The sequence below is a fragment of the Bison bison genome, unplaced genomic scaffold, assembly GCF_000754665.1.
Source record: "Bison bison bison isolate TAMUID 2011002044 unplaced genomic scaffold, Bison_UMD1.0 scf7180017864531, whole genome shotgun sequence".
NCBI lineage: Eukaryota > Metazoa > Chordata > Mammalia > Artiodactyla > Bovidae > Bison > Bison bison.
The window spans coordinates 9,147,443-9,173,730 of record NW_011495081.1 but is presented as its reverse complement, the minus strand read 5'-3'; the positions used below and the strand labels follow the sequence as shown (position 1 = coordinate 9,173,730).

Here is a 26,288-nt window from a genome sequence, read left to right as displayed (position 1 = left end):
GCTTTTGAACCGCGGTGTTGGAGAAGACTCTTGAGAGTCCCTTGGACTGCAAGGAGATCGAACCAGTCCATTCTAAAAGAAATCAGTCCTGAATATTCATTGGAAGGACTGATGCTGAAGCTGAAACTCCAATACTCTGGCCACCTGATGTGAAGAACTGACGCATTGGAAAAGACCCTGATGCTGGGAAAGACTGAAGGCAGGAGAAGGGGAAGACAGAGGATGAGATGGTTGGATGGCATCACCGACTCAATGAACATGAGTTTGAGTAAACTCCGGGAGGTGGTGACGGACAGGGAAGCCTGACGTGTTGTGGTTCATGGGGTCCCAAAGAGTCGGATCCTACTGAGCAACTGAACTGAACTGAACTGAACTGAGTAGGACATACACTGTGAGGGAATATCAAATACTCTCATTTGCATACTGTTACAAAACAAAGTGTGAAACTTGCTTACAGAATGTTTTAGATTATAATCTCATATAAGAAAGAGGAGTAGAGATGCATGGATAATGTGGGCTCTTTGAAGACTCAACAGAAAATCCCTAATTAAAAGGACAAGCCAAATCTGGGCAATGCAGATGCTATATGAATCCATACCTCCACTGAAACAGTACAGCTTCCTGTCTCATGAGAGGAAGGAACTAGGAAAATTATTTCCACAATAACCTCTACGTCATACAAAACTAAGCAAGTTTGATTTGAGACTAAGGGGAGCTTCCAGGATTAACTTTCTGACTATTGATCACTCTGTCTAAAATAGCTTTCCATTTGGTTCCGTGGACTGTTAGAATCTGTCAGGTTTGCAAGTCTATACCTAAACTTATTTACCAGGCCTGCCTTCATTTAGGATGTAGAAAGCCATAAGAGAAAGCTGTGCCCATCCGAATAGGGTGAGAGGAAGAGCAAGATAAACTATAAAATCGCAACTTTCTTGAGCCCATTAGGGAACTGAGGTTATATCTAAGCTTTAGAATTATGTCTAATATTTATAATTAGAGCTCAAAGGAGAAAAAAATACGAAGCAGAAGATATAGTTATAAATAAGTGTATCTAGAAGTTTTCAAAATTAATTCAAGACACAAATCACAAAACAGATAAGCTAAGAGAAACCCAGACAGGATAAATGCAATAGGTCAAAAAACAAAAAGGGAAATAAAAAGCTTTAAGCACATAACAGTCATACTGCTAAAACATCATAGGAGAACAGAGATGGCAGCCAATATTCTGTAAGTCAGAAGATAATGGAATGATACCTTTAAAATTACTGAAAAAACAAAATAAAAAAAAACCATACTTGTTTACTGAAAATTCTACATCAAGCAAAAATATCTTTCAAAAAGGAGATACACCCATGAGAATGACTGCTATCAAAAACACAGAAAATCACATCAGTTTATACTAACAAGTTTATGTCTTTCAGCAACCTGAGTTTTAGTTGAATGGGGAGAGGAACAATACAAATTTAATACAATGAAAGTACATTTTAAATATGAACTAATAATTAAAATGTATAAAGAACAGTGATATCTTAAGACATCTTTAAAATATTCTTAAATCAGTTTTGGATATTTTTATGTTCTAAAATGTTAAGAACTGCTTCTTCAGATATCGTTCCAAAAAGTATGATGTATTCAATACTATGGAATCAATTTATTTCTTATAGGAAAAGAGAATTCTTTTCTAATACTAAAATACGCGCAGATGATGAAAATGAACTAAGAAGATACACAATGTACATTTTATAAACAAAGGATATGGTAACCGTTTAGCATGTGTATGACATTAAATAAACTCAGTTTTACTCACCTCTGACCAGATTCTGTCTAGCTGTTAGGACAGCTCCAAGGTCACAGTCAGTAGTAGCATACGCATGAGGTATGGTGCTTTTAGATTCAGTTAATCTCTTGGCAATAACTCTTCTAATATTGCTAGCTGGGATTTCAGTGAATGTGCCCTGCAAAGAATGATAATGTGTCCATTAAATCATAAACAGAACTGAAAAAAACAAGCAAATAAACTGTATAACTGAAATCCGGTCTCAATGACCTAACTTAAGAAAATAAAGTTTAATACAGGAAAGCCTGTGTGCCACAACAGAGAGCCCTTGAGATGCAGTGAAGTCCCAGCATAGCCAAAAGTGGCTGTCAGGAATAAAGATCACACTTTCTTACAAAAAAAAAAAAAAAGGAAACATACCAAATCATAAATAATCCCCTAATGGGTGTGTTTACTGAGATATTACCTATAAGTCTGTAAGTAGCTTTTGTTACAAACGTCACTTCTTAAAACTCAAAGCAATCAACAAACATATCAACAACACAACTATAGGGAATTCTTACTTATTAAAATGGCATACATGAGAAAAAGATAATCCAAAATACTAGATCTCCCAAATTATTTCTATTTTGGTTTGTAATTAAGAATAAAACAAATCACATGAGATCTTATTTTCATAAACTCGTAAAGTATGAATGATAAGAAGGTCTTCCTATAACTTTACTGTTACTTTTCAATTCTGTTCCTTGAACCTCTAACGAAAATATGATGGACCTTAAATTATGGCTAATTCCTTTTTTGTCCTTCATTCAGGGGCAGGACTACAATCACTTAGGATAATTAAAAAAAAAAGTCAAAAGTACAGCTGACTTTTTTTTACAAATGCTTTCTAAGAGAATCAAACATTTTATGCTAGCAAAACACTTGATCAAACAAAATAAATGATGTTTATATACTGAAAGAATTTTAAAGTTTATCTGCCAAATTTGAATAACTTATTTTTTAAAGAAATAAGATTTGATTACTCATAAACTGTTGTGTATGTAGACATGAATCATTAACATACATTTCAAAAATCTGTTTCTCATGAAACTTGTACTGTTTTTAATTTTTTCACAATATATTGTGAAATCTATTTCTCTTTCAATATGTTTCTCCATCAGAAAAGGCACTGTAGCTTTATTTTTTTCAGTGCCCATTCAACTTTAAACAAACATGATTATCCTGCACTTCTGATGGAAAGCAAATGACATAAAAAGTACTAAGAAAGGGAGACAGGTAAACGGAGTAACTTGAAAACAAAAAAGGGCATGTATCCAGGAGGGAAAGAATGATTAGCTATACAATCTCTACAGGTTTTTCACTGAAAGACTATCAACACTGTTAGTCAAAAATAAAACATATCCACAGAAGGGAGCTGGTGTCCGCTATTAATAACTAGTAGCACACTCAAGGAGAAAAGACATGGAAAGTATCATTATTACAGGGCAGATACATGGCACGTACACTGTGGAACTTGTGGCAAACTTAAATTGAATCATAATTCTATTTGGAAGTTAGCACTATATAAACAAATTTTGTTTACCGAAATGTGCAAAACAGAGTATTTCTGTCTTTATCACTTTGAGCTACTACTAGTAGCTCATAAGGGACTAGTAAAAGAACCCATAAAACATAAGAGTAATGGTTCTTATTTTTTCTCTCAGTTAAATCTGAAAAATAAAAATCTGTTCAGATGACAGGCATTACCTCTACATTAGGTTGTCCGGGAGTGGATACAGGAGGGGTCATCGGCCGGGGGTAAGATGCTGTGGCTGCAGCCTGTGGGGGCAAAGGCGCTGTGGGAGTGGTTGGCAGGGCTGCGGTGGGTCTGGGTTCAGTGATCTTGCCCGTCTGTTTCAACTGGACCAGTTTGAGAGCATCCCTGGAGATAAGGGAGTTAGATAACCATGATTAGCAACCAGGAATCCAAGAAAGTTCAGAAAATGGAGGCTACATGTGAAGGGAAGATAAAGGAAATGAGTATTTTTTTCGGGAGGGAGGTGTCTTTTGGCAGAGAAGCAATTCATAAAGTAAGCCATACCCTCGTTCTTAGTACTTGTGAAATAATTTTCACATAGCATTCACAGAGTGTTAAGCTTACTGTACGCATGACTTTCATTAGGATATTTACTAAAGCACTGGAACAAATTTGACTGTTTACGGCCAGGAAATCATACCACTTAAAATTATGCCCAAATGTTATCAGCACAATCTAATGTAATAAACCTAACCCATAAAAGCATTTAGAATGAAAAATAACTAAACAAGTAACAGACTTGCTTTTGTATTATTCTGCAAAACAAAGGTGTCTTTGTTTATTAAAAGGATATATAATTAGACTACCATGTCAAGCTCTCAATCCATTCTAAATTACAGTGGCATAAAGTCATGTATTTCCTTATACAAAACAGCTTTTTTCAAAATTTTAATCTGACAATTCAATAGTACTTAAAAATGTCTTACATTAAAAATATTTTAAACCTAATTTTTTTAAATAAAAAAGATTTTACATAATCTAAAAATGACTTCAGGGTGACACAAATCCAAAGGCAAATTGTATTTCTGAAATTTCTTAAATGCAGTTAGTGATCTGGTATTATCACATGGTAGGAAGAGTGTTAACTCTGAGACAGCCCAATATTGCTATTCCTGGTGTATACACCCCACATCATCTCTGAGTGTAGCTGGGCCTGTGAACATGATGGATGTCACTCCCATGATTAGCCTGCCTTTGAGGGCAAAGTGATGGATTTTGTAGACATATCCATTAAGGCCCTAAATCAGTGACACTGAGTTAATCAAAAGGCAACCTATCCACGGTTCAGACATTATCAGGTAAATTCTTTAAAAGGAAGAGAAAATTCCTAAAAGAAATCTGAATGGAGAAAAATTCTTTTACTTGCCTTGGAGAAACAAATAGGCATTTTAGGAACTGTCTATGGAGATGACCACATGGAAAAGATCTGAAGGAGGCCTCCAGGAGGTGAGAGCAATCTCTGGATGAGAGCTAGCAAATAAACAAGTGTAAGAGTTCTACTACTCAAGGACCTGAATCCCGCTAACCATGCGAGCCTGGAAGAGGGCTCCAACCTGCAGATGAGACCCTACTCCTGGCTGACACCTTGATTTCAGTCTTGTGAGACCATGGGTCGGAACCCCAGCCATGCTGGGCCAGGATTTCTGATCCACAGCACCGTCAGACAGTAAGTGGGTGTTGTTTTAAACAGCTACTAAGTTTGTTGCAATCTGTCATGCAGCAATAGAAAAGTGACACAGACAGGAATGCTCCAGCCTGGGGGACATCATGGGAGGGATCTCCCAAAGTGTACACGTACATTTTTAAGGAAGGAGAATCCATGCTTTTTATATCAGGTCCAGAAAGGGGTACATGAACTTAATATTAAGTGCAAGTAACTTACTTGCTTCAAAGTTAAAGAGCTGACATTTAAGATAAGAGGTCAGACTGATAAAGAAGTTTCAAATCATCCTCGACCTTTAGGTTAGGAAAGAGGGAATCAAAGTGGAAAAATGAGACTCCTGTGTACATATTGTGGTTATGTTAATTATGTAATCTTACACCACCCGTGTGAGAGGATATTACTCCCTCCCTTATTTATAAATAAGTAAGTAGGTTCAAAGAGAACAGGGAACTCTACTGTAATGGACTATGTGGGAGAGGAGTCTAAAAAAGATTAGATATGTGTGTATGTCTAACTGATTCACCCTGCTGTACACCCAAAACTAACACAGTGTTGTAAATCCACTATACTCCAATAAAAGCTAAAACAAAAAAACAAACAGGTTCCATTCCGTTTCTAAGTTAGTACTTGTCAAGCACCTACTATTATCCTAGGTGTTGAAAATACATGGACACGTCCCATCAAGGAGTGTTATTCTATAGGAGAGTCAGCACATTAATCAAGTAAACAAATGAACAGATAGCAAGTGAAGAAAATAAAGCAGAGTAATGAGGTTGAAAGTCATGGGTGAAGAGATGTTATTTTAAAACAGGGTGGTCAGGGAAGGCCTGAAGACATATTATTTCTGTGAAGGACATGAAGGAAGTCTCAAGAATAGCTGGGAAAAGCATGTTACAAGGCAGAGAACAGCCAAGTGCAAAGGCAGGGAAATTAGGGCTTCTAAGAACAGACGAAGCCCAGTGTAGGAGTGCAATGGACACAGCGGAGAGGCTTTACAGATGAAGCTGAAGAGCCAGGCAGCTAGAAGCTGCCAGGGCTGGGACCAAACCTTGGTTTGACCAACTCCAAAGCCTCTGTATTTTCTACTACTTTTCTAATACCTATGCAGAGTATGTCAACTAAACTAAGGCAGAGTCAGAACAAATTCTTCTCATAAGAAAAGACTAGAATAAAATAATAAGCCTACCTCAGACTGACAGCAATTCTGGAACTGAGGAGCCTGTGGGCTACAGGCCATAGGGTTGTAAACAGTCAGACACGACTGAGTGAGCATGCATGTGTGCTGGGACTGAATGAAGAAATGTTTTATCTACCTCATCTATATATGGAGCTAAAAGTAGGACCTCCTGACAAAGGCCCTCATCAGTCACACAAAATTAACAGGAACATAACTGGAGGCAATGCTGGTGCTCCGAGGTTGAGCCACAACATGGTGGTGATGACAGAACGACTGAGTGTCCCAGGGAATGAGCTTATGTTATGTACTCTTAGGGCTTTTGACCACAAGCTTACTCCTGTTTAGAAGTCAACTGTTAATTTACCCGGATATTTCAGTTGGTAAAGAATCCGCCTGCAATGCAGGAGACCCCGGTTCAATTCCTGGGTCAGGAAGATCCACTGGAGAAGGGATAGGCTACCCACTCTAGTATTCTTGGGCTGCCCTCATGGCTCAGCTGGTAAAGAATCTGCCTGCAATGTGGGAGACCTGGGAACCTTCCCTGGGTTGGGAAGATCCCCTGGAGAAGGAAACAGCTACCCACTCCAGTATTCTGGCCTGGAAAATTCCACAGACTGTATAGTCCACGGGGTCGCAAAGAGTCGGACACGACTAAACGACTTTCACTCACTTTAACTTACTTATGGTATTTATAACCAGAAGTGCCATTTTTCCAGTTAATTATGACAATTTATATATGAAATAAATGACTGCCCTATATTCGCTAGGGATATATATGTCATGAGTCAAAACTTTGGCCACATAGATAAAAGTGTGAGCACTGATATAAAATAAGACCTTTTATTGATTTAAAAAATGCCTTTAACAAAAGATATGTTGCTTTTAAGAGTTCTTACAAGTCACAGTCTAACATTACTAGTCCCCTTTCATCACCTAAGGTAATTAAATATGTCTAACAAAATCTATTAATCTGGGTATTAAACTAAAGTTCAGCATCAGAACAGCATATACAAAACACACTGATTTTCTCATTCAGGGATCACTAGTGCACCCTCAGTAATTGGTTAAAAACAAAGCAACAACAACAACAAAAACAAAAATGAATACTCGAGGAAACGAAAAAAAATCTAAAATAATGCCTAAATACATCTACTTAAAAAAAAAAGGTTGGTCAGACTAAACAGACATACTTTTATTTCACTATCGGCGTAATTATTACTATTTTCATCAAGAAAAGGCAGTTTAGGTTCATCTCTAAGAGTCATCAATCATAAACAAGTAGCAGAAAATCAATTCTGGCCACAGGCTCACAGTAAACTTTTGTTGCTAAGTTTATACTTGTATACCTCATAAAGTATGAACGTTAATCATTGGTTAATAACAGCCAATAATTCAGTTTCTGCCATGCAGAGAATTACTTTAATGCTTTCTGTCCATTAAATAATCAGTCTAAGCTTGAAGAATTAGGTGGACATTAAAAAAATTAAGAGAAAAACTGATACATCACCCACTTCTGCAGAAAGGCAGAGGAAGCTTTGGGCATTCACTTAGGGTAGAACCTTCTCTACCAGATCCCTTCATTCATCTGGGTGTGCTAAGAATTAGTTCTAAAAAGAAATATTACTGAAAACATACGACATGACTGTCATGCCTACTATACTGTATGTGTGACACTGTGACATGAATACAAGCATTAGCTACAACTATGATTTAAGACACAGATACACCAAAGAAGCTAGGCTGCAGGCCAAGAATGTACGTGTGTTCCGCCTCCAACAGCGTCCTTGGCACTTGTTTTCTTAAAATGATGGTACGTGAACAGGCAAAGTCAAGTCTATGTGCTTGTGCACAATATATATTCTGAGCAATATGTCTGCTTAATGCAACATTAAAATAGCAACCATGACACTTTTATTTTCTTCATAAACACAATGGATCAGAAGTATCTCCCTCTTTTCTACTTGAATTTTTAGTTGACAATGTAAGGAGAAAGGATGCGCCTCACTATTTCAACAATGTGTACTACAGTATTTGGGGGCAGCTTATGCCAAAGCCTGCAATTTCTCAGTCTTACCAGAAGTAAACCTTTCTGTAGATGACATGAAGACAAAATTTTTTCCAAAGCTCACCTCAGTGTTTAACTCAAAACACAGGCATCGTTAGTGGTATACAAGCATGCTTTAAGGATCCATTTTTCTCATAAAATCTTTTGTAATATGTCGCAGTTTGAAGACTGAAGGTTTTGACTCTCTTATGGTAGAGATTTAAAGAATAAGGGCAGGCAAAGGATCAGGTAACAAGAAGACAAAGATGGCAAAAATATCAAAAACATAACTCTTTAATAGTGCTTCCTCTAGGGTACCCAATAAGATAACACCATTCTGTCCTCCTTAGGAAATGTCAGACCTACTATGATGACTTTCAACTTAGGTTTAAAAAAGATCTTTATTCATCATTTATGTATTAAGCACATATGGAGAGAAGGGAAAGAGGAAGAAAATTTGACTTCTTTATCCCATTGCTCTCACACCACTGATCTGCCCTCTAAAAGGTCACTAATCACCAACTTCAAGAGCCTTTTTTCAGATCCCTTCCTCCTTGACTCACATACATCTCCTAGATACCCTCCAACACAGAAATTTGTGCCTTTTAAAATGTTTCCCTATTTATCATCTCAGTCATAACTTTATCACTTTATTATCAAACTTACATCTCTAGTTCTGAACTGTCTCCCGAGACACATCCTCACCTCAATGACCCTGATATCTGCAATCTGGCTTGTCGGCACTGACAACAAGCATCAAACCAAACACATTATTCATCAGTTACTCCATCAAGACAAGTGGTTCCGCCAATCCCTTATTTCTATTTATGGGGCCAAGACATCACCTGGCCCAGGATCCTAAGCACACACCTTGAGTCGCTGCTCTCCTGCTCCATTCTCAACAGATTTCTGGCTTTTCTCCTTATAATGCTGTCTCCATCATTTACATTCTCAGGTGTGTTCAGGTACTCATTCTCTCCTACCTGGACTACTTTATGATCCTCTTAACTTATCTCCTTACCTCTAATCTCCTTCTGCTCCAATGTATCTTTTACAAACTTGCAAAATCGATTTTTCTATGCTACACTTATTATTATTTGGCATTTCATCAAGTCTTCAACAATTAATGAATTACATATAGACTCTATCTTCTTCAGATATACAAGTAAGTGTATCATGTTATAAAGAAAGCTGTTCTGACACATTTTTACAGAGACTTTTTACTAAGGTACAGGTTGGTAGAAGATTAACAAAATTAACATACAAGTAGTAGGTATTAAATAAGGATTGATGTGGGCAAAAACCTAGGTTTAACTACCTATCAGGATTCTTTATTTTAATTTTTAATGGTTAAGTGAAACTTGTAAGTTGTTTAACTACTGATTGACTGTTGCCTTTCAGCCAGGGGTCAGAATAGCTGATTTCCAACTCATGTGAGTATGGCACAAACTTCACATTATATGCTTAAGAAACAAGTCAGTAATCCTGAAGTACAGATAACAGGATATCTGAAAATTAAAGCTATACTGCTTTCATTAAAAGAAATATTCATCAATAAACCAACACTTTAATGAAGAGTAAAATAATCCAATGAAAAGAAAGAAAAGTCACCTGGTCAGGCATTGCCACTTAATAATGTAATACCTTTGCTCTATCTCAACTTGTAAAAATTTTAGCCAACATTACTGATCACTTCTTATCAACATTAGATAAACTGGGAAGAGTTTATTGCTTTAAAATGCTAACTCAATTTGAAAATTTAATATTACTCTAATAGGAATGTGCATACACTACTAAAGCAATTTCATATTAGTTCATATGCCTATTTGATTAATCTTTGTCTGCCTCACTAGACTAACTTTTGATAGAGCAGGTGCCATCTATTTTAATATGTTCTTGAAAGACACAAAACTTAAAATTAATTTAAAATATGATATAGTCCCAATCAAAATATCATAGTCTTCCTGCCTAACCCCACCAGTGGGGCTAGATAAATTATTTAAAAACCATTCGGAAGAATATTAAAAAAAAAAACCAAGAAAACTGGTTTATTGAAAAATAAGAGAAAAGATAGTGCTATCAGATTTTATTTAACTTATATGCAGAGTACATCATGTAAAATGCTGGGCTGGATGAAGCACAAGCTGGAATTAAGACTGCCGGGAGAAATATTAATAATCTCAGATATGCAGATGACACCACCCTTATGGCACAAAGCGAAGAAGAACTAAAGAGCCTCTTGATGAAAGTGAAAGAGAGTGAAAAAGTTGGCTTAAAACTTAACATTCAGAAAACGAAGATCATGGCATCCGGTCTCATCACTTCATGGCAAAGAGAATGGGGAAACAATGGGAACAGTGAGAGACTTTATTTTGGGGGGCTCCAAAATCACTGCATACATATGGTGACTGCAGCCATGAAATTAAAAGACACTTGCTCCTTGGGAAAAAAGCTATGACCAACCTAGATAGCATATTAAAAAGCAGAGACATGACATTACCAACAAAGGCCTGTCTAGTCAAAGCTATGGTTTTTTTAGTAGTCATGTATGGATGTGAGAGTTGGACTATAAAGAAAGCTGGATGCCAAAGAATTGATGCTTTTGAACCATGGTGCTGGAGTAGACTCTTGAGAGTCCCTTGGACAGCAAGGAGATCCAACCAGTCCATCCTAAAGGAAATCAGTCCTGAATATTCATCGGAAGGACTGATGCTGAAGCTCAAACTCCAATACTTTGGCTACCTGATGCAAAGAACTGACTCCTTGGAAAAGATTTCGAAGCTGGGAAAGATTGAAGGCAGGAGGAGAAGGGGACAACAGAGGTTGGATGGCATCACTGACTCAATGGACCTGAGTTTGAGCAAGCTCCAGGAGTTGGTAATGGACAGGGAAGCCTGGTGTGCTGCAGTCCTTGGGGTCACAAAGAGTCAGAGACAACTGAACTGATCAGATTTTAAAGCTTACTGTAAAATATTTCTAATTAGGAGTGTGATTTAAAAAAAAAAATATGAGGTACTAATTCATGGATAGACTGATTGATGGAATAGAAAAGAAAACCTAAAATGAGATGGAAATTGCTTTGATCATACACATGCGATTGCATCATTAGCTCATACGAACTTAAAACAATGCAAAGATTCACCACTCTGCACACTAATTTTCTCCATTTATCATCATTTCTAAGGTTCTGGCGTAGTTATCAAATTAGAACTGTTCTTCAGTAATGCTGCAATTATTCAAAAAAACAACCCTTGCATAAAATACAATTTTATGCTGACAAAAGCAATTAAAAGTACAAAAGAGCAGTGAATTTCCTTTTAAATCTTACACTGAATAAGTCCTTCTTTAAACACTTTCAGAAATAGATGGTCATGATAAACACTGGACCTGGGTATTACAAAAAGCACACACATACTCTTTAGTGAATATCCCCCGAGGGCCAGTGGCTGTGCCCTGGTTAGCATCCAGTGCGTGCTTTTCCAGAATATTGCGGGCAGCTGGACTTAAACGGAACCTAAGAAGAAAATATAAAATTAAAGAAACTAATTAACACTTACATTTGATTCTAAATGTCAACAGTTTTGCTGATAATTAGAAAAATAAAAATGTATAATGAAGCTAAAACAACTCCTATAGATAGTGACAGTCAAATAAGTTAATCTGTACTAATCTGGTTTATTTTACTAAGACATTTTCATACAAATTTAATTACTATTCTAAAATATTATAAGAAACTATATTGTTCCTTCATGTAGTTTTTATTATAGTAAGATAAGTGTAAAATTTACCATTTGAAGCATTTTTAGGCATTTTTATTGAGTGGATTAAGTACAGTAACGACGCTCTGCAGCCATCACCACCATCCATCTCCAGAACTTTATCATCCTCCCAATATGAAACTCCACACCCATTAATAACTCTCCATTCCTTCCTCCCATCAGCCCCTGGCAACCATCACATTACTCTCTGTCTTTACTAATTTGACTACTCTAGGTAACTTGTAAGTGAAATTATTCATTATTTGTCTTTTTGTGATTGGTTTATTTTACCTACATATCTTCAAGATTCATCCATATTATGTGTCAGCATTTCTTCCCTTGTTAAGACTAACATTCCATTGTGTATATATATGTGTGTGTACTATATATATACACATATATATTGTATATCAAGCTCTAATATTTGTCAGAAACTCAAATGCAGGGTAATTAGAAATGTGTGTTAAAATTCTAATTCCATATTATATCAATTATATCAGTTATACATTTGAAATTGGAATTCACATTACAGTTATTAGGATTCCATAAATAGGAACACAATATGAAGTTTGGTACACTGAATTCCATTCTGGAATCTTAAAACCTAACAGGAATTCAATGCAGACACTAAATATTTGCTTTGCTCTCCACAGGATGTATAGGGTCTTCACAGTACTTGGAATATTTAGGTATTCAATACTATTTGTCTGTGGAGTAAACGATGATGGTAAAATAATCATTCCTAGACTTCAGTTTCCTAAGAGAAGAAAGGGAAGGTCAGCAACTTCTTACTTAATCTACAAAGATGTTTTAAATAGGATAATGATTAAAATATTCCAAAAGTTGCATAGTCTTTAAAAGGAAAAAAAAAACACAAACATTATTCAAATAAGTGTCCCTTGTGGCTCAGATGGTAAAGAATCTACCTGCAATGTAGGAGACCTGGGTTCAATCCCTGAGTCAGGAAGATTCCGTGGAGAAGGAAATGGCTACTCACTCCAGTATTCTTACCTGGAGAATTCCATAGATAGAGTAGCCTGGTGGGCTACAGTCCAGGTGTCACAGAGTCAAACATGACTGAGCAACTAATACTTACCATGTTCACATTTAGATCCGAAAATAGATTTAAGAATGTGCCATTTTGGAGAAGGGCATGGCAACCCACTCCAGTATTCTTGCCTGGAGAATTCCATGGACAGAGGAGCATGGCAGGCTACAGTCCACGGGGTCTCAAAGAGACCCAGTTCACTCAGTTGGACATGACTGAGTGAATTTCACTGTCATTTATTCAAATAAATATACTCACTGCACTTTTCCTGGTGGGTGTTCCTTCTTGACAGGGGTAGCAATCTGTGGTTCTGCTGAGGGGGGAGGCACTGATGGTTTTGCAGCTGGTGGTGGAGGACCCGTATCTTTAGGAATTTCAACATGTTTCCAATCTTCTCCTTCTTCAACTAGCAAACCAATCAGTGAACCCAACCGTATATTTTTAGATCCTTCTGCCACCTATATTTAAAACAGAAAATAATTGCAGAGAAAGATTCATGATTTTGTGAAGTAGTTTATTCTTTGGATAATTCTGTACCTGTTAGAAATCTCTCTTAAAATGAGCTAAAACCTACATCTGAGCTAGCCTACCTCCTCCCTTCCACTCACCATGTTCCTTGCCTAAGTTCCCTCACTTACCCCTTCCTTCACCACTCTCCTCCTTCGTTACTAATGCTAACTCCTGAAATTAAAAAAAAAGAGAATCTCTCCTCTTTCTGAAAGGCTTCAAATACGTAAGAGCTACCATTCCCATCTTCCTTTGGATATCACTCAGTACATATCTAAACTAAGAGTTGTAGTACGTATCTTAACTATTTGTCCTTCCCAGATAGTTTCCACAACGGCTTAGGAATTCCAACACCTCATAAGGGATTAACTCCTTCAAGTAAGTCATATGCACTAAAATTAAAGTCAAATCTTTTCAGTAAACTTAGTCTCTGGAAAAAAATGTCCCATTGCATGGATGGAATTGGTTAATTACTTTGGTTAACAATAAGTGTGTGTGTGTGTGTGTGTGTGCGCGCGCGTGCGCACACACGCACGTGTGCGCTCAGTCTCTCAGTTGAGCCCAAGTCTCTGCGACCCCATGAACTGTAGCCTGTCAGGCTTCTCTGTCTATGGGATTCTCCAGGCCAGAATACTGGAGTGGGTAGCCATTCCCTTCTCCAGCGGATCTTCCCAACCCAGGGATCGAACCCAGGTCTCCTGCATTGCAGGCAGGTTCTTTATCATCTGAGCCACCAGGGAAGTCCATAGTAAGTGTCCTTTCCACATTTCTTTTTCCCTTGTATGTATAACTACAAAATCTAAGACATAAAGTAAAACATCATGAATTTTCTGTCAGTATATGAGAAACATGGTAGTGTCTTAGCTAACCATTCTTTCATAGATAATGTCAATTAAATGCATAAAGGCAAGATGATTTTTTAATGCAAATATATTTTAAGCATTTTGGCAGGGTTAATTTACAAAGAAAAGGTTGATTCTTATTTAATTATTAAAAGAAGTCCCTGGAGAACCTTCAGATGATATTATAAGTTCAGTACTGGAAGAAAATGTCATTCCTTTAAAATTTTCTATTATTCTCTTTCAATTACTTTAAATAAGGTTCATTAGAGACATACTTTAATGAATAATATACTGTAGGATGTTCACTAATACAGTAATTATAAGTAAAACTGTGACAGAATGGGGTTGAGATTTCTAAGTAACACTAATTTTCATGCTTATTAGTATGTGCACTATTAAAATAATAAGTTTTGAGAGTTAGGAAGCTTCCTAAATTTACTAATTACTGATGGAGCAAAATACATATAAAAAACTGGTATATAAAACTAAATAAAGATGTTTAATGAATAGCAGCTGAGGAAAAACGACAAACAATCCAAGAACAATTGGTCTGTTTGTCACTTACTAAAAAGTTTTACTTCTTTGGACTGCTCATTTTTTTTTAACTATGTCAAAAAGATGAGTTAAGATTATTAATAGGTTAACATTTTTTTCTTCTTTTAAAATGTCTATTTGCTTGCTTATGAACTGCTAACTCAAAATCACAAAGTAAAATGACCAACTTTCTTTAAAAATTGATAGATGAAAGTATTAAGTGATATGAAGTCCATTTGACGTTAATTCCTATCAAAACTGAACCAGAAACAGGATCAATATCCAAGTTCAAAGAACACCACTCAAATAAAAAGCATGTTTAAAAAAAGGGAAGGTTTATCCTAGAGATATCAACAGGTTTCTGAAATCAGATATTATACTGAATCTGAAACTGACACCTCACCTTCTGTTTCATTCATTGCAACAAATCATATAAATGATTCCGTATATACCCTACCTATTGATATATTCAGAAGTAGGCAATAATGAGCATTTAGTATCATTTTCCTTTTCACCATACCTAAGTATTAAGTAAATTTTGTTTTTAACTATTCATATTTTTCCATTAAAAAAATGACATGATGGAACATGAAACCCAAATGCAATGAACAATGGTATACTACCACACAACTTGAATATATTAATAGAAAGTAAAATAAAACAATGTCCATTATAGTTCCATTTAAAGCCACACTAAAGTCACTATACAAACTTAAAGATCACTTCTCTTTTTCTATTCCCTTAGTGCCACAAGAGATCTTTTAAGGTGTGCTAGTTTCCTGTAGATATTTGCTTATGTTTTAGTCAGCAAATATTTAACACTGATGAAGACTTAGTAACAAAAGAATAAATTATGCTCTTTTCAAAGCTGTGTTGAGAAACCAGACGGGCCTCTGTTACTGCTCCGAGTTAGGACTGTGGATGTGCTCTGCTCTGTGACAGTATCTGGAGCTTAATGACGCCTCAGAGCCCCAGGTCTCTCCCAGGCACTTGACTTACTTGATCAAAACTCTCTCCTTCTCTTGTGTCACTGATTTCTTAATACTAAAAGAAAGAGTTTTACACTTAGTTCTGCTAAAACAGCTCAATAATGCTCAAATATTGGATCTAGACTCTGTCATTTAAATTAATAGGCTCCCCTCCCGATTTTTTACAGGGTCTTTGGGTTTCAATGCTGGCTCTGCTACTGACTAGTTATGTGACCTTGGTGAGGTTTATCTCACCCTGACTGCTTCTTCATCTGTAAAATGGAAATAATAATAGTAACTACTTCATGGAGTTATTATATGAAATAAATGAGTTATAAGACACTTAGAATAGTACCAGACATCTAGGAAATGCTACATAGATGGGAAAGATGCTATTATTATGATTACAGTGGTGTCTTTCTCCAAGTTATTATTTTTTTTTGTATGACATATATATACATATGTATTTATTTAAATTCATACCTTATGTACATATAGATGGACATATTTATTTATTTCTCTCCTTCATTTTTTTTTCAACTTTTTGCCCTCAAGGTCTATCTGTGTTGTTACAAATGGCAAGATTTCATTCTTAGTATTCCACTGTGTATTTTTACTCCAGTTTCTTTATCCATTCACTCACTGATGGACACTTGGGTAGTTTCTGTATCTTGGCTGTTGTAAATAATCCTGGAGTAAACATGGGAGTGCAGATATCTTTTTGAGTTAGTGTTTTCTTTTTCTTTGGGTAAATATCAGAAGTGGAATTGCTGGATCATATGGGAACCTCCATAGTGCTTCCCACAGTGGCTGCACCACCAACAGCTTACATTCCCACCAAGAGTATACATCTTTTCTCCACATCCTCACCAACACTTGCTTCTTATCTTTTTGGTAACAGCTATTCTAACAGTTGTGAGGTAATACCTCATTGTGGTTAGGTTTGCATTTCTCTGATGATTAATGATGTTGAGCATCTTTTCATGTAACTGTTGGCCATCTGATGTCTTCTCTGGAAAAATGTCTATTCAGATCTTCTGCCCATTTTTAAATTGGATTGCTTTTTTTTTTCTATTGAGTTGTATGACTTCTTTATGTATTTTGGATATCAGCCCCTTATCAGATATATGACTTACATATATTTTCTCCCATTCTGTAGGGTGCCTCTGCGTTTTGCTGTTGGTTCCCTTTGCTGTAGAGAGCTTTTCTGTTTGATGAAGTCCCACTTATTTATTTTTGTGTCAAAAAATCATAGCTGAGACTTATATTAAGGACCTTACCAAGTTAGGGTTAGGATTAGGGTTATTTTTAAAACAAAAAATATACTCAACATGGATCAAGCAGGAACTACAGGGAAGTGCCCCTCATTGCTAAAGGTTGACAATTCATACAAAAAGGCCCAGCCACGAGGCTGGCAGCACTAGAATGTAAATAGCAGCATGTGAGACACTGAGGTGGTGCGGCCTATGATGAACTATTTCTCAATATACATATACACACAGAGTCTGAATTCTATCCATAGGCCCAGACCCCTAGTATTAGTTCTCTTTACCAGAGACATCCCCACAAGCTGAAATATATTATCTGCAAAAGTGCTAAAAGACAGCCCCTCTAATAAGCTCACCAGTCTACACAGGGATATGAGATACTGAAGACACGAAATATCTACAGCAGTACTTCCTAGGAGAGAAACTGTTTGAGGGGGTTCATTCCATTAAAGGTGCTCATAAATACTGTCTGTTTTGATTCTGACATTAAAAAATAATCAGTAAGTTAAGAAATTATTTAAATAGTTTTCTTCTTTAAAACAGAACAGCTTGAGAGTTGCTAAGTGAGGCAGTCACTTAGCACACACAATGGTTAGTGGCAATGAGCTGAGTCACACGACTGACTTAAAAGCTGGTTCAAAACCAGTCCAGATTTTCCCATCATAGTTTGAAATTTTTGTTCTTTAATGTATATATATTTAACTTATATGCACAATGAAAAGTGGTTTAAAAGGAAGATACGTAAGAAACAATGAAGCAGAAAACAAATCAAGGACAAGCTAAAATGCAAAGGGGAGAAGAAACACTTAGGTCCTTGAATACTGGTTTGCCTGCCACTCAAGTGCTGGGCACTGTTCCTGCACAGTATTAACTCATTTAATTCTCTTAAAAACCTTTTGAAGTGCTATTATTATTCCCACATATAGATAAGGAAACTGAGGCTGAGAAGGAAAGGCTAAATAACCTGCTCAAGATCACAGGGCTAGTAAGTCAGGAGTCAAACACAGTGTGATACTAGAGACAACATTGAATATGATCAGTACCGTGTCCATAAATTATATTGACGTGATCAAAACGATCACATAGCACCTCAAGACACTGCTATTTTTACAACAAAGCTTAAAAAGGAAGAGCAGATGATAAATGATTTAGTTTTTAATTCATGGGAAACACAGACTCATTTACTACTTTAATGTCATTTATCTATTTCAGTATTAAAAAATTTAGAACTGAGACTATTTCCCATTTAGTAGAATTTGCTCTGAGCTTTGAGAGGTTATTTTCTCAATTAAAAATACCGTCTATGAAGAAGAATCAACTGCAAGGTTTCACAACTTCAAATTTCAACTGATAATTTTCAAACTAAAAAAGGTAATTTTGAAGAAGACTGCAAGCAATTTAATAAAAAATAAGGGAGGGTAAGAGGGAACCTAACAATAAAATAAAACCACAGTGAAAAAATCCATTCTTTAGAAAACACCAGTGACACAGTGCTGGAGTGAGATATAGTGAAGAAATTGACTGAATCAGAGGAACAGTACCAAAAATAATTATGATCTGTTGCTTTTGTAATAGGTTTCTTGGGTGGTTCGAGTGTAAAGAATCCACCTGCCAATGCAGGAGATGCAAGAGACACAGGTTCAATCTCTGGGTCGGGAAGATCCCCTGCAGTAGGAAATGGCAACCTGCTCCAGTACTCTTGCCTGGGAAATGCCATGGACAAGAGAAGCCTGGCAGGCCACACAGTCCATGGGGCCACAGAGAGTTGGACACGACTGAGCACTACTTTTTGCAATATTCAGATGATCAATAAAGGAATTTTTAAAATCTGTTTTAATATATATAGATGTTAAAATTTAGAAAAACTTCTATTTTTGAAAATTGTTTTGAAGAGTAACAGCCTACCCCAAAATAAAAATCAATGACTATATTGCCAGTCAATAAACTAAAATTTTAAAAAATTATGTTTAAATATATCCTAACAGCTTACATTTTCTTCACCCTCAAAAGCATCCTGACTTGTATGACAAATTATATAGTAACCCTAAATATATTTGAAGCCAATCTTAAACTCTTCAGAAAAAGTCATCTTAATATTCTATTTTACTGTTATTTAATCACTAAGTTATGTTCAACTCTTCGCAACCCCATAGACTGTAGCCCTCCAGGCTCCTCTGTCCATGGGATTTCCTAGGCAAGAATACTGGAGTGGGTTGCCATTTCCTTCTCCAGGGAAACTTTCCAACCCAGGGATCGAACCTGTGTCTCCTGCATTAGCAGGCAGATTCTTTACCAATGAGCCACCAGGGAATCCCCTCCATTTTATTACCTTATCACTTAAAACATCCTGGAGAAGGAAATAGCAACCCACTCCAGTATTCCATTTCCTTCTCCAGGATGTTTTAAGTGGTAAGGTAATAAAATGGAGGGGATTCCCTGGTGGCTCATTGGTCTTGCTTGGAAAATCCCATGGACGGAGGAGCCTGGTGGGCTACAGTCCATGGGATCGCAAAGAGTCAGACACAACTGAGCGACTTCACTTCACTTAAAACATCTGCTATCTAATTTGCTGAATAATAAATTTAAGACTAAACTTATGAACTGATATATGTGTAACAGTTTAATGTTTTTACATGACAATTTACTAGTGTGATTAAATGAGTCTTTAACAACTCTCCCATTAACTTAATTGGAAATAAATCATAAAATTATCTACACTGGCAGCAGTTATTCTTTATTAATAAGAATGTCTAAGCTTTTTTTCTGGCTCTAAATGAGCCACCAGGACTTCCCTGGTGTCTCAGACAGTAAAGCATCTGCTTACAATGCAGGAGACCTGGGTTCAATCCCTGGGTTGGGAAGATCTCCTGGAGAAGGAAATGGCAACCCATTTCCCATCAAGAATAAGAATCCAGTATTCTTGCCTGGAAAATCCCATGGATGAAGGAGCCTAGTAGGCTACAGTCCATGGGATCGCAAAGAGTTGGACATAACTGAGCAACTTCACTTTTCTTTTCAAGTTTTTTTCCTGCCTCTAAATGAAATACAATAATTAATATTTTATATTTAAAATGGAACTCAGATGTAAAAATTATGATAACTAAGAAAGGAATAAAATCGGGGTGGGGGAGAAAATAAAAAACTCTATAAGACTATGGAAATAAATCCCTATGAAGAGCAAAACAGGTTACAATTCTTAATCTTTCAAACATGGGCAAACTAAAAACTGGAGTTTTATATCATCACCTACCTTTTAATAAGCTCAATTAACCAACTCCTTGATTCTGCGAGTAAGATTCTCTTACATGCATTCCTATAAAAATCATTTTATTATGGGTGCTAATATGAGAATTATTCCAGAATGAAAGACAAAGGTGTAACTTGCGAATGGGAAGGTTAAGAATGGAGGAGGGGTAAAAGGCTTTAAAAATATCAGTGAGTGAGTGAGTGAAGTAGCTCAGTCGTGTCCAACTCTTTGCGACCCCATGGACTGTAACCTACAAGGCTCCTCTGTCCATGGAATTTTCCAGGCAAGAGTGCTGGAGTGGGTTGCCATTTCCTTCTCCAGGGAATCTTCCAGACCTAGGGATTGAACCCAAGTCTCCTACATTGCAGGCAGACGCTCCTTAATCTCCCCTCCATTTTCCCCCCTATAAAATTGCACACACTGTGATATGAATATACTCCCATTCCTATTATCCAAAATGCATATGGAATAATAATAAAACCACAGGGCTCTAAAGCACATACATACAGCCTTTGGCAAGGAAATAGCTATTTGTACAACTAAAGCTGTTATCAATCATACCGCCTCACACCACCTTTTCAGAGCTTTGGGGCCCAGATGAATAGCTACTCCTGACCTAAGACATCATTATTAATTTGAAATGTATTACTAAGCACCTGAGTGAAAAATGCTATCAATTCTGGAAGACGTTCATAGCCAAACAATCCAGAACTGAGGCCAAAGACACAGCTTGCCAAAAGCACACACAGCTGGGCTTATTACATGTGCTACTTCAAACAATGTTTTTCCTTTTCAAAATGCTGCATAAATTAGTAAAAGAAACTATTTTTGGTAAGAACAATTACTTTTTTCTAGTTATAAAGGTACAGAACTTTTAGTCTTCCATTCATATTTCCTCCTAGGAAGTATTTTCAACAATGTGTTTTAACATGGCTATCAATAGGGAAGATGACAATTGAAAGGAATTTTGACAAATTAGAATGCAAAAAATAAAATATTAAGTATGACATTCCAAAGTACAGTCTCTGGATAGAATGTACAAAAGAAGGCATTATACCCATGGTCAAAGTGGAGGTGAGCTGGTGGCTCAGGAGTGAGACCACATCAAGTGACTACTAAGAGATGTGCAGCGTGTCTGTACAAATCACGCTACAGAGGCATGAATGGACACTTAATGTCTAGTCACAAAAACTAACACAAATTATGAGATAAATATGCAGGCTAAAATAGGGGTATGGTCACCAAGACTGAATGAGTAAGCGTAATAATAATGGGAACAGTGATGTTTACCAACACTTGGTGGGTGATAGGCCTTGTAATGAGCATATATGCATTATCTCAATCTCTACTATTACCCCATAACCTAGGGTATTACAGCTACCTCCACTTTACTAGGAACGCTAAAGAATTTGCCAATCATGGCATAACTAACAACTGGCAGAATTGATCATCTATATGAATCAGGTAACAGTGTGATTCCAGAGCCTACAATCTTAGCTGCTATATATACCACATTATCCAACAACTGTCCTAGAAGGTAAGAAACAAACACACTCTATCAGTGAGTATACCATGTAACAGCAGACAGGCTTCATGCATTTTATGTCACTTACTTTTCATATAAACTCTAATATTCCATTATAAAAAAATGCCTATTATAGAAAATTAAGAATATAGAGAAAAACAGAAAAAAAGAGCAGAATCATTTAGTTCTACTACCCAAAGACAAACCTCAAATTTTTATAACACTTCATTCCAATCTTGTCTATATTTATATTTTTATTTAAAGTTCTGTAAGATTGTAATCTGGAGAAGGCGATGGCACCCCACTCCAGTACTCTTGCCTGGAAAATCCCATGGACGGAAGAGCCTGGTGGGCTGCAGTCCATGGGGTCGCTAGAGTCGGACACGACTGAGCGACTTCATTTTCACTTTTCACTTTCATGCATTGGAGAAGGAAATGGCAACCCACTCCAGTGTTCTTGCCTGGAGAATGCCAGGGACGGGGAAGCCTGGTGGGCTGCCGTCTATGGGGTCGGACACGACTGGAGCTACTTAGCAAGACTGTAATCACCATCTATATATAATTATAAAAGCGTTCTCCCAAATTTTTTGAATTTTTGTTAACTTAATGAAATCACATTTTTTCCTAGGAATTATTTTTATTGGCTACATTATATCTCCTTCTGTTAATTAAGTAACCTCTCTTGTATTGCTACACATTTTTGTTGAAGGGTTACACTAACTTCAGCATGTAATAATACAACTAAAGTTTTCCAAGTAACAGCTTCATATTTTTAATTAGTTATAAAGCAAAGACTGTTGAGAGAAGTTTTCAAAACTACTACAGTATATTAAAACTTAGATCTAAAAGGAAATGACTTTGGTTTTACTAGACCTACAGCATATTTTCTTTTGTTCATGTAACAGAAACTATGCTATCAAAAGATATGACTGTCAACAGCATGCAAGAATGTGAAATATTCCATATACATATCTTTTTAGGGCTTCCCAGGTAGCGCAGTGGTAAAGAATCTACCTGCCCATGCAGGAGAGACAAGGGTTTGATCCCTAGGTCAGGGAAATCCCCTGGAAGAGGAAATGCCAACCCACTCCAGTATTCTTGCCTGGGAAATCCCATGGATAGAGGAGCCTGGCGGATTATAGTCCATGGGGTCACAAAGAGTCAGACACGACTGAGCACATAATCACAGATACATTTTTATGCAATTATATTTTAAATAATTGTAAAAATATAAAGGATGCATAAAACTGTAAGGATGAGGAAGTATCAGGAAACTTAGTGTAGCTATGAAAGCCACATGCAAGACTGCACACGACAACTTCAAATAATCTTGTCCAGTGAGAGGAGATGAGCTGACTTTACACACCTTTCAGGCCCGGGAGTCCTGAGGATAGATGAAGGTAAGATTTCTCGTTTTCATGAGATTACAGTGAAACATTTCTTTAAAAAAAAAATTTACCAACTACAAACTTGGAAACTGCAAGCTCAAGCTTTAACTATTGTTCTCTTTGTCTTTAAATTTCACCTTGAATACTTTTCTCCTCCCTCAATTCAGAATGCTTCTCATTGTCCACTGCTGCTGCTGCTGCTACCTCGCTTCAGTCGTGTCTGACTCTGTGCGACCGCATAGACGGCAGCCCACCAGGCTCCCCCGTCCCTGGGATTCTCCAAGCAAGAACACTGGAGTGGGTTGCCATTTCCTTCTCCAATGCATGAAAGTGAAAAGTGAAAGGGAAGTCGCTCAGTCGTGTCCGACTCTTAGTGACCCCATGGACTACAGCCCACCAGGCTCCTCCATCCATGGGATTTTCCAGGCAAGAGTACTGGAGTGGGTTGCCACTGCCTTCTCTGCATTTTCCACTAGAGAACCCAAAATACTGAGCATCTTTATCATAGTTGAAATAGTTCTATGTTGTCTGATCATCACTGATTATTATTAGACCTAACACTGAAATATTTTAAACATCTGAATTTAAAATGTATTATGTAGATATAATACAATACAAAACCACAACAACACAAAGAGGTACAAATAAACACTAACTCAATTTTAAAGAACTTGACAGTTAAGAAACCTTCATCCTGTTGAAGACAACCAAAATAAAAACTTACCACTATTTTGGCCAAGATGCCATCATCACTCGCATCTAAGGTAACCACAGCTTTGTCAGTCTCTATTTCACATAAGGCATCTCCAGCACTCACAGCTTCACCTACAAAACAAGACTGGGTTTGTTTTGTTTTTTAAATATGAATATTATGTGAGTTGGTGGGTGTAAGTGTTTAAACATGATATTAAGTATCAAAATACTCAACAGCTGTTTCTGGGCTGTGGAATGACAAGTAATTCTCACACCGTGTGTATGCTTCTGTGTGTTTATGTGTATATGTATGCTTTGTCACATTTTTCAAAAGCCCAATAATGACATAAGTTATATCTCTTATAATAAAGAAGTGATTACAGAGATTGTTGAGCAAATATTAAATCACATTTTATGGAGAATAGAAGGGGATGCATATCCTCCTCTGAACAAATCAATTCCAGACCCCACAGTCCTTTCTTTTGAATATATTTTGACTATTATTCCTTAAGAAAACAGTTTTACAATAAATACCACCTCTTTAACATCTTAAGCAAGTTCAGAAACCCTGCCGGCACAGAGCAAAAATGAATAAAAACATATGAAGCATGATGAGAGAAAATCAAAGACACAGCTAAGGTCAAATAAGAAATGTTTCTGTGCAACAGAAATGGTATGGATATTCAAAAATGGAGAGCAGAACCTGACCTGCTGGCTTCTGGATCTAAAAGCAGGTACACAGTAAGGGTGATGTATAGTGGTTTTCTTTGGCGCAAAGGGAACTAAAAGCAGGGAACTACTCACATCGATTCTCTCCTTAAAGCTAGGGCTGGATCATGGCTCTACTTGTAACAGAAGACTGATAAAATAAGGAACCCAAACCTCTGACTAGAACTATGACTTTATATCAGAAGTGTGGGTCTAATAAGGTACTAAGAAGGGAACAAAAACTACCTGAAGACCAGGAACAGAGCCAAGCCACCCTCTGGCTCCATTAGTGCATCTGCCAGTATACCAAGTATCAACAAGATCTAGCAACATCCCTAGACTGAGGGGTGGGGAAGGGGAGACTCAGGAACAGGTGGGAAGACATTGAAACTAAAACAAAAACATTCCCCTCAAAAGTAAATGGTAAAACAAAGTTCCAAAACATGAAGAAATTTAATGCCAAGAAAGAAAACCACAGAAATCAGGAAACGACTCAGAAATTCATTTCAGATGCAACTTGTTTAATGCAACCCACCAAAGATTTTAAAATAAGTATCTTAAGGATGTTCAGAAACAAACAAAGATAAAAGATCCATCACAAGAACAAGAGATTAAAAAAGAAAAATAATGTACAGAAACAAAACATTATCAGGTTGAAAGGGGAAAAAAAACTAAACTGGAAATTTTAGAAATGAAAAATACAATGAATGAAATTTTATTTAAAAAAAAAAAAAACAGTCAATGGATATGTTCTACAGGTGAGGTAGTGAAAGAACGATTTAGTAAATTAAAGATAGCTTCAGTGAACTACCTGGAACTTAATATGAGCAGACAAAGTTAAGTAGAAAAGAGCAGCTAGGACATAAATTGAGGCTGCAACATTTGTCCAAAGGAGTTCCAAGGGAAGAGATGGGAGAGAATAGTGGAGAAACGGTAACTGAAGAGATAATTGCTGAGAATTTCTAGAGCTGAAAAGAGATATGTATCTTCAAAATGAAAGCGTACTAAATGAGTTTACAGTGTGGTGATCTATGATGTATCGACTAGGAGGGGATATAGGGAGTCTTGGAACTTGCTGGAAATATTCTGCATTGTGACTAGGTGTTGGTAACCTGGATACATGTGCATATAAAAATTAACTGAGTTTACACTTTGTGCAGGTAATACCTTGATAAAAAGAATTACTGCATACACGTGACTCCACATTGTAGATACACCGTATAGAAGTTGCATACAGTCAACAACAGAAACACAATCTTAAACGCTATCAGAGGGAAAAAAAAGAGATTACCTCAATGGAATGACAGACTGAGAGCACACTTCTCAGCAGCTGCAATAGAGTCAGAAGACAATGCAGTAGTATCTTCAAAAAGCTGGGGAAAAATAACTGTCTAGAATTTTATATGCAGCCAAACCACCATTCAGGAATGAAGGAAAAGTATTCTTTAAATACATAAAAGCTAAGAAAATGTACCACTTATTGATGAGCTACTACAAAATGCAGTTTATCAAACAGAAAAGCAGACAGAGGGGCCGCATGGCCTATGCAACACAAGCCAGCA

At 36.8% G+C, this 26,288-nt stretch overlaps 1 protein-coding gene across 1 annotated transcript in view; it reads right to left on the bottom strand.

The window, feature by feature from the left end:
• PDHX (pyruvate dehydrogenase complex, component X) overlaps window positions 1–26,288 on the bottom strand; it is a 75,572-nt gene that overhangs the window by 13,124 nt on the left and 36,160 nt on the right. The window contains exons 3-7 of the mRNA XM_010831845.1: window positions 24,050–24,150; window positions 13,305–13,504; window positions 11,656–11,754; window positions 3,527–3,701; window positions 1,808–1,955 (exon numbers count right to left, since the gene is read on the bottom strand). Of these exons, the coding sequence (XP_010830147.1) occupies window positions 1,808–1,955; window positions 3,527–3,701; window positions 11,656–11,754; window positions 13,305–13,504; window positions 24,050–24,150 (723 nt within the window). The remainder of the gene's footprint in view (window positions 1–1,807; window positions 1,956–3,526; window positions 3,702–11,655; window positions 11,755–13,304; window positions 13,505–24,049; window positions 24,151–26,288) is intronic.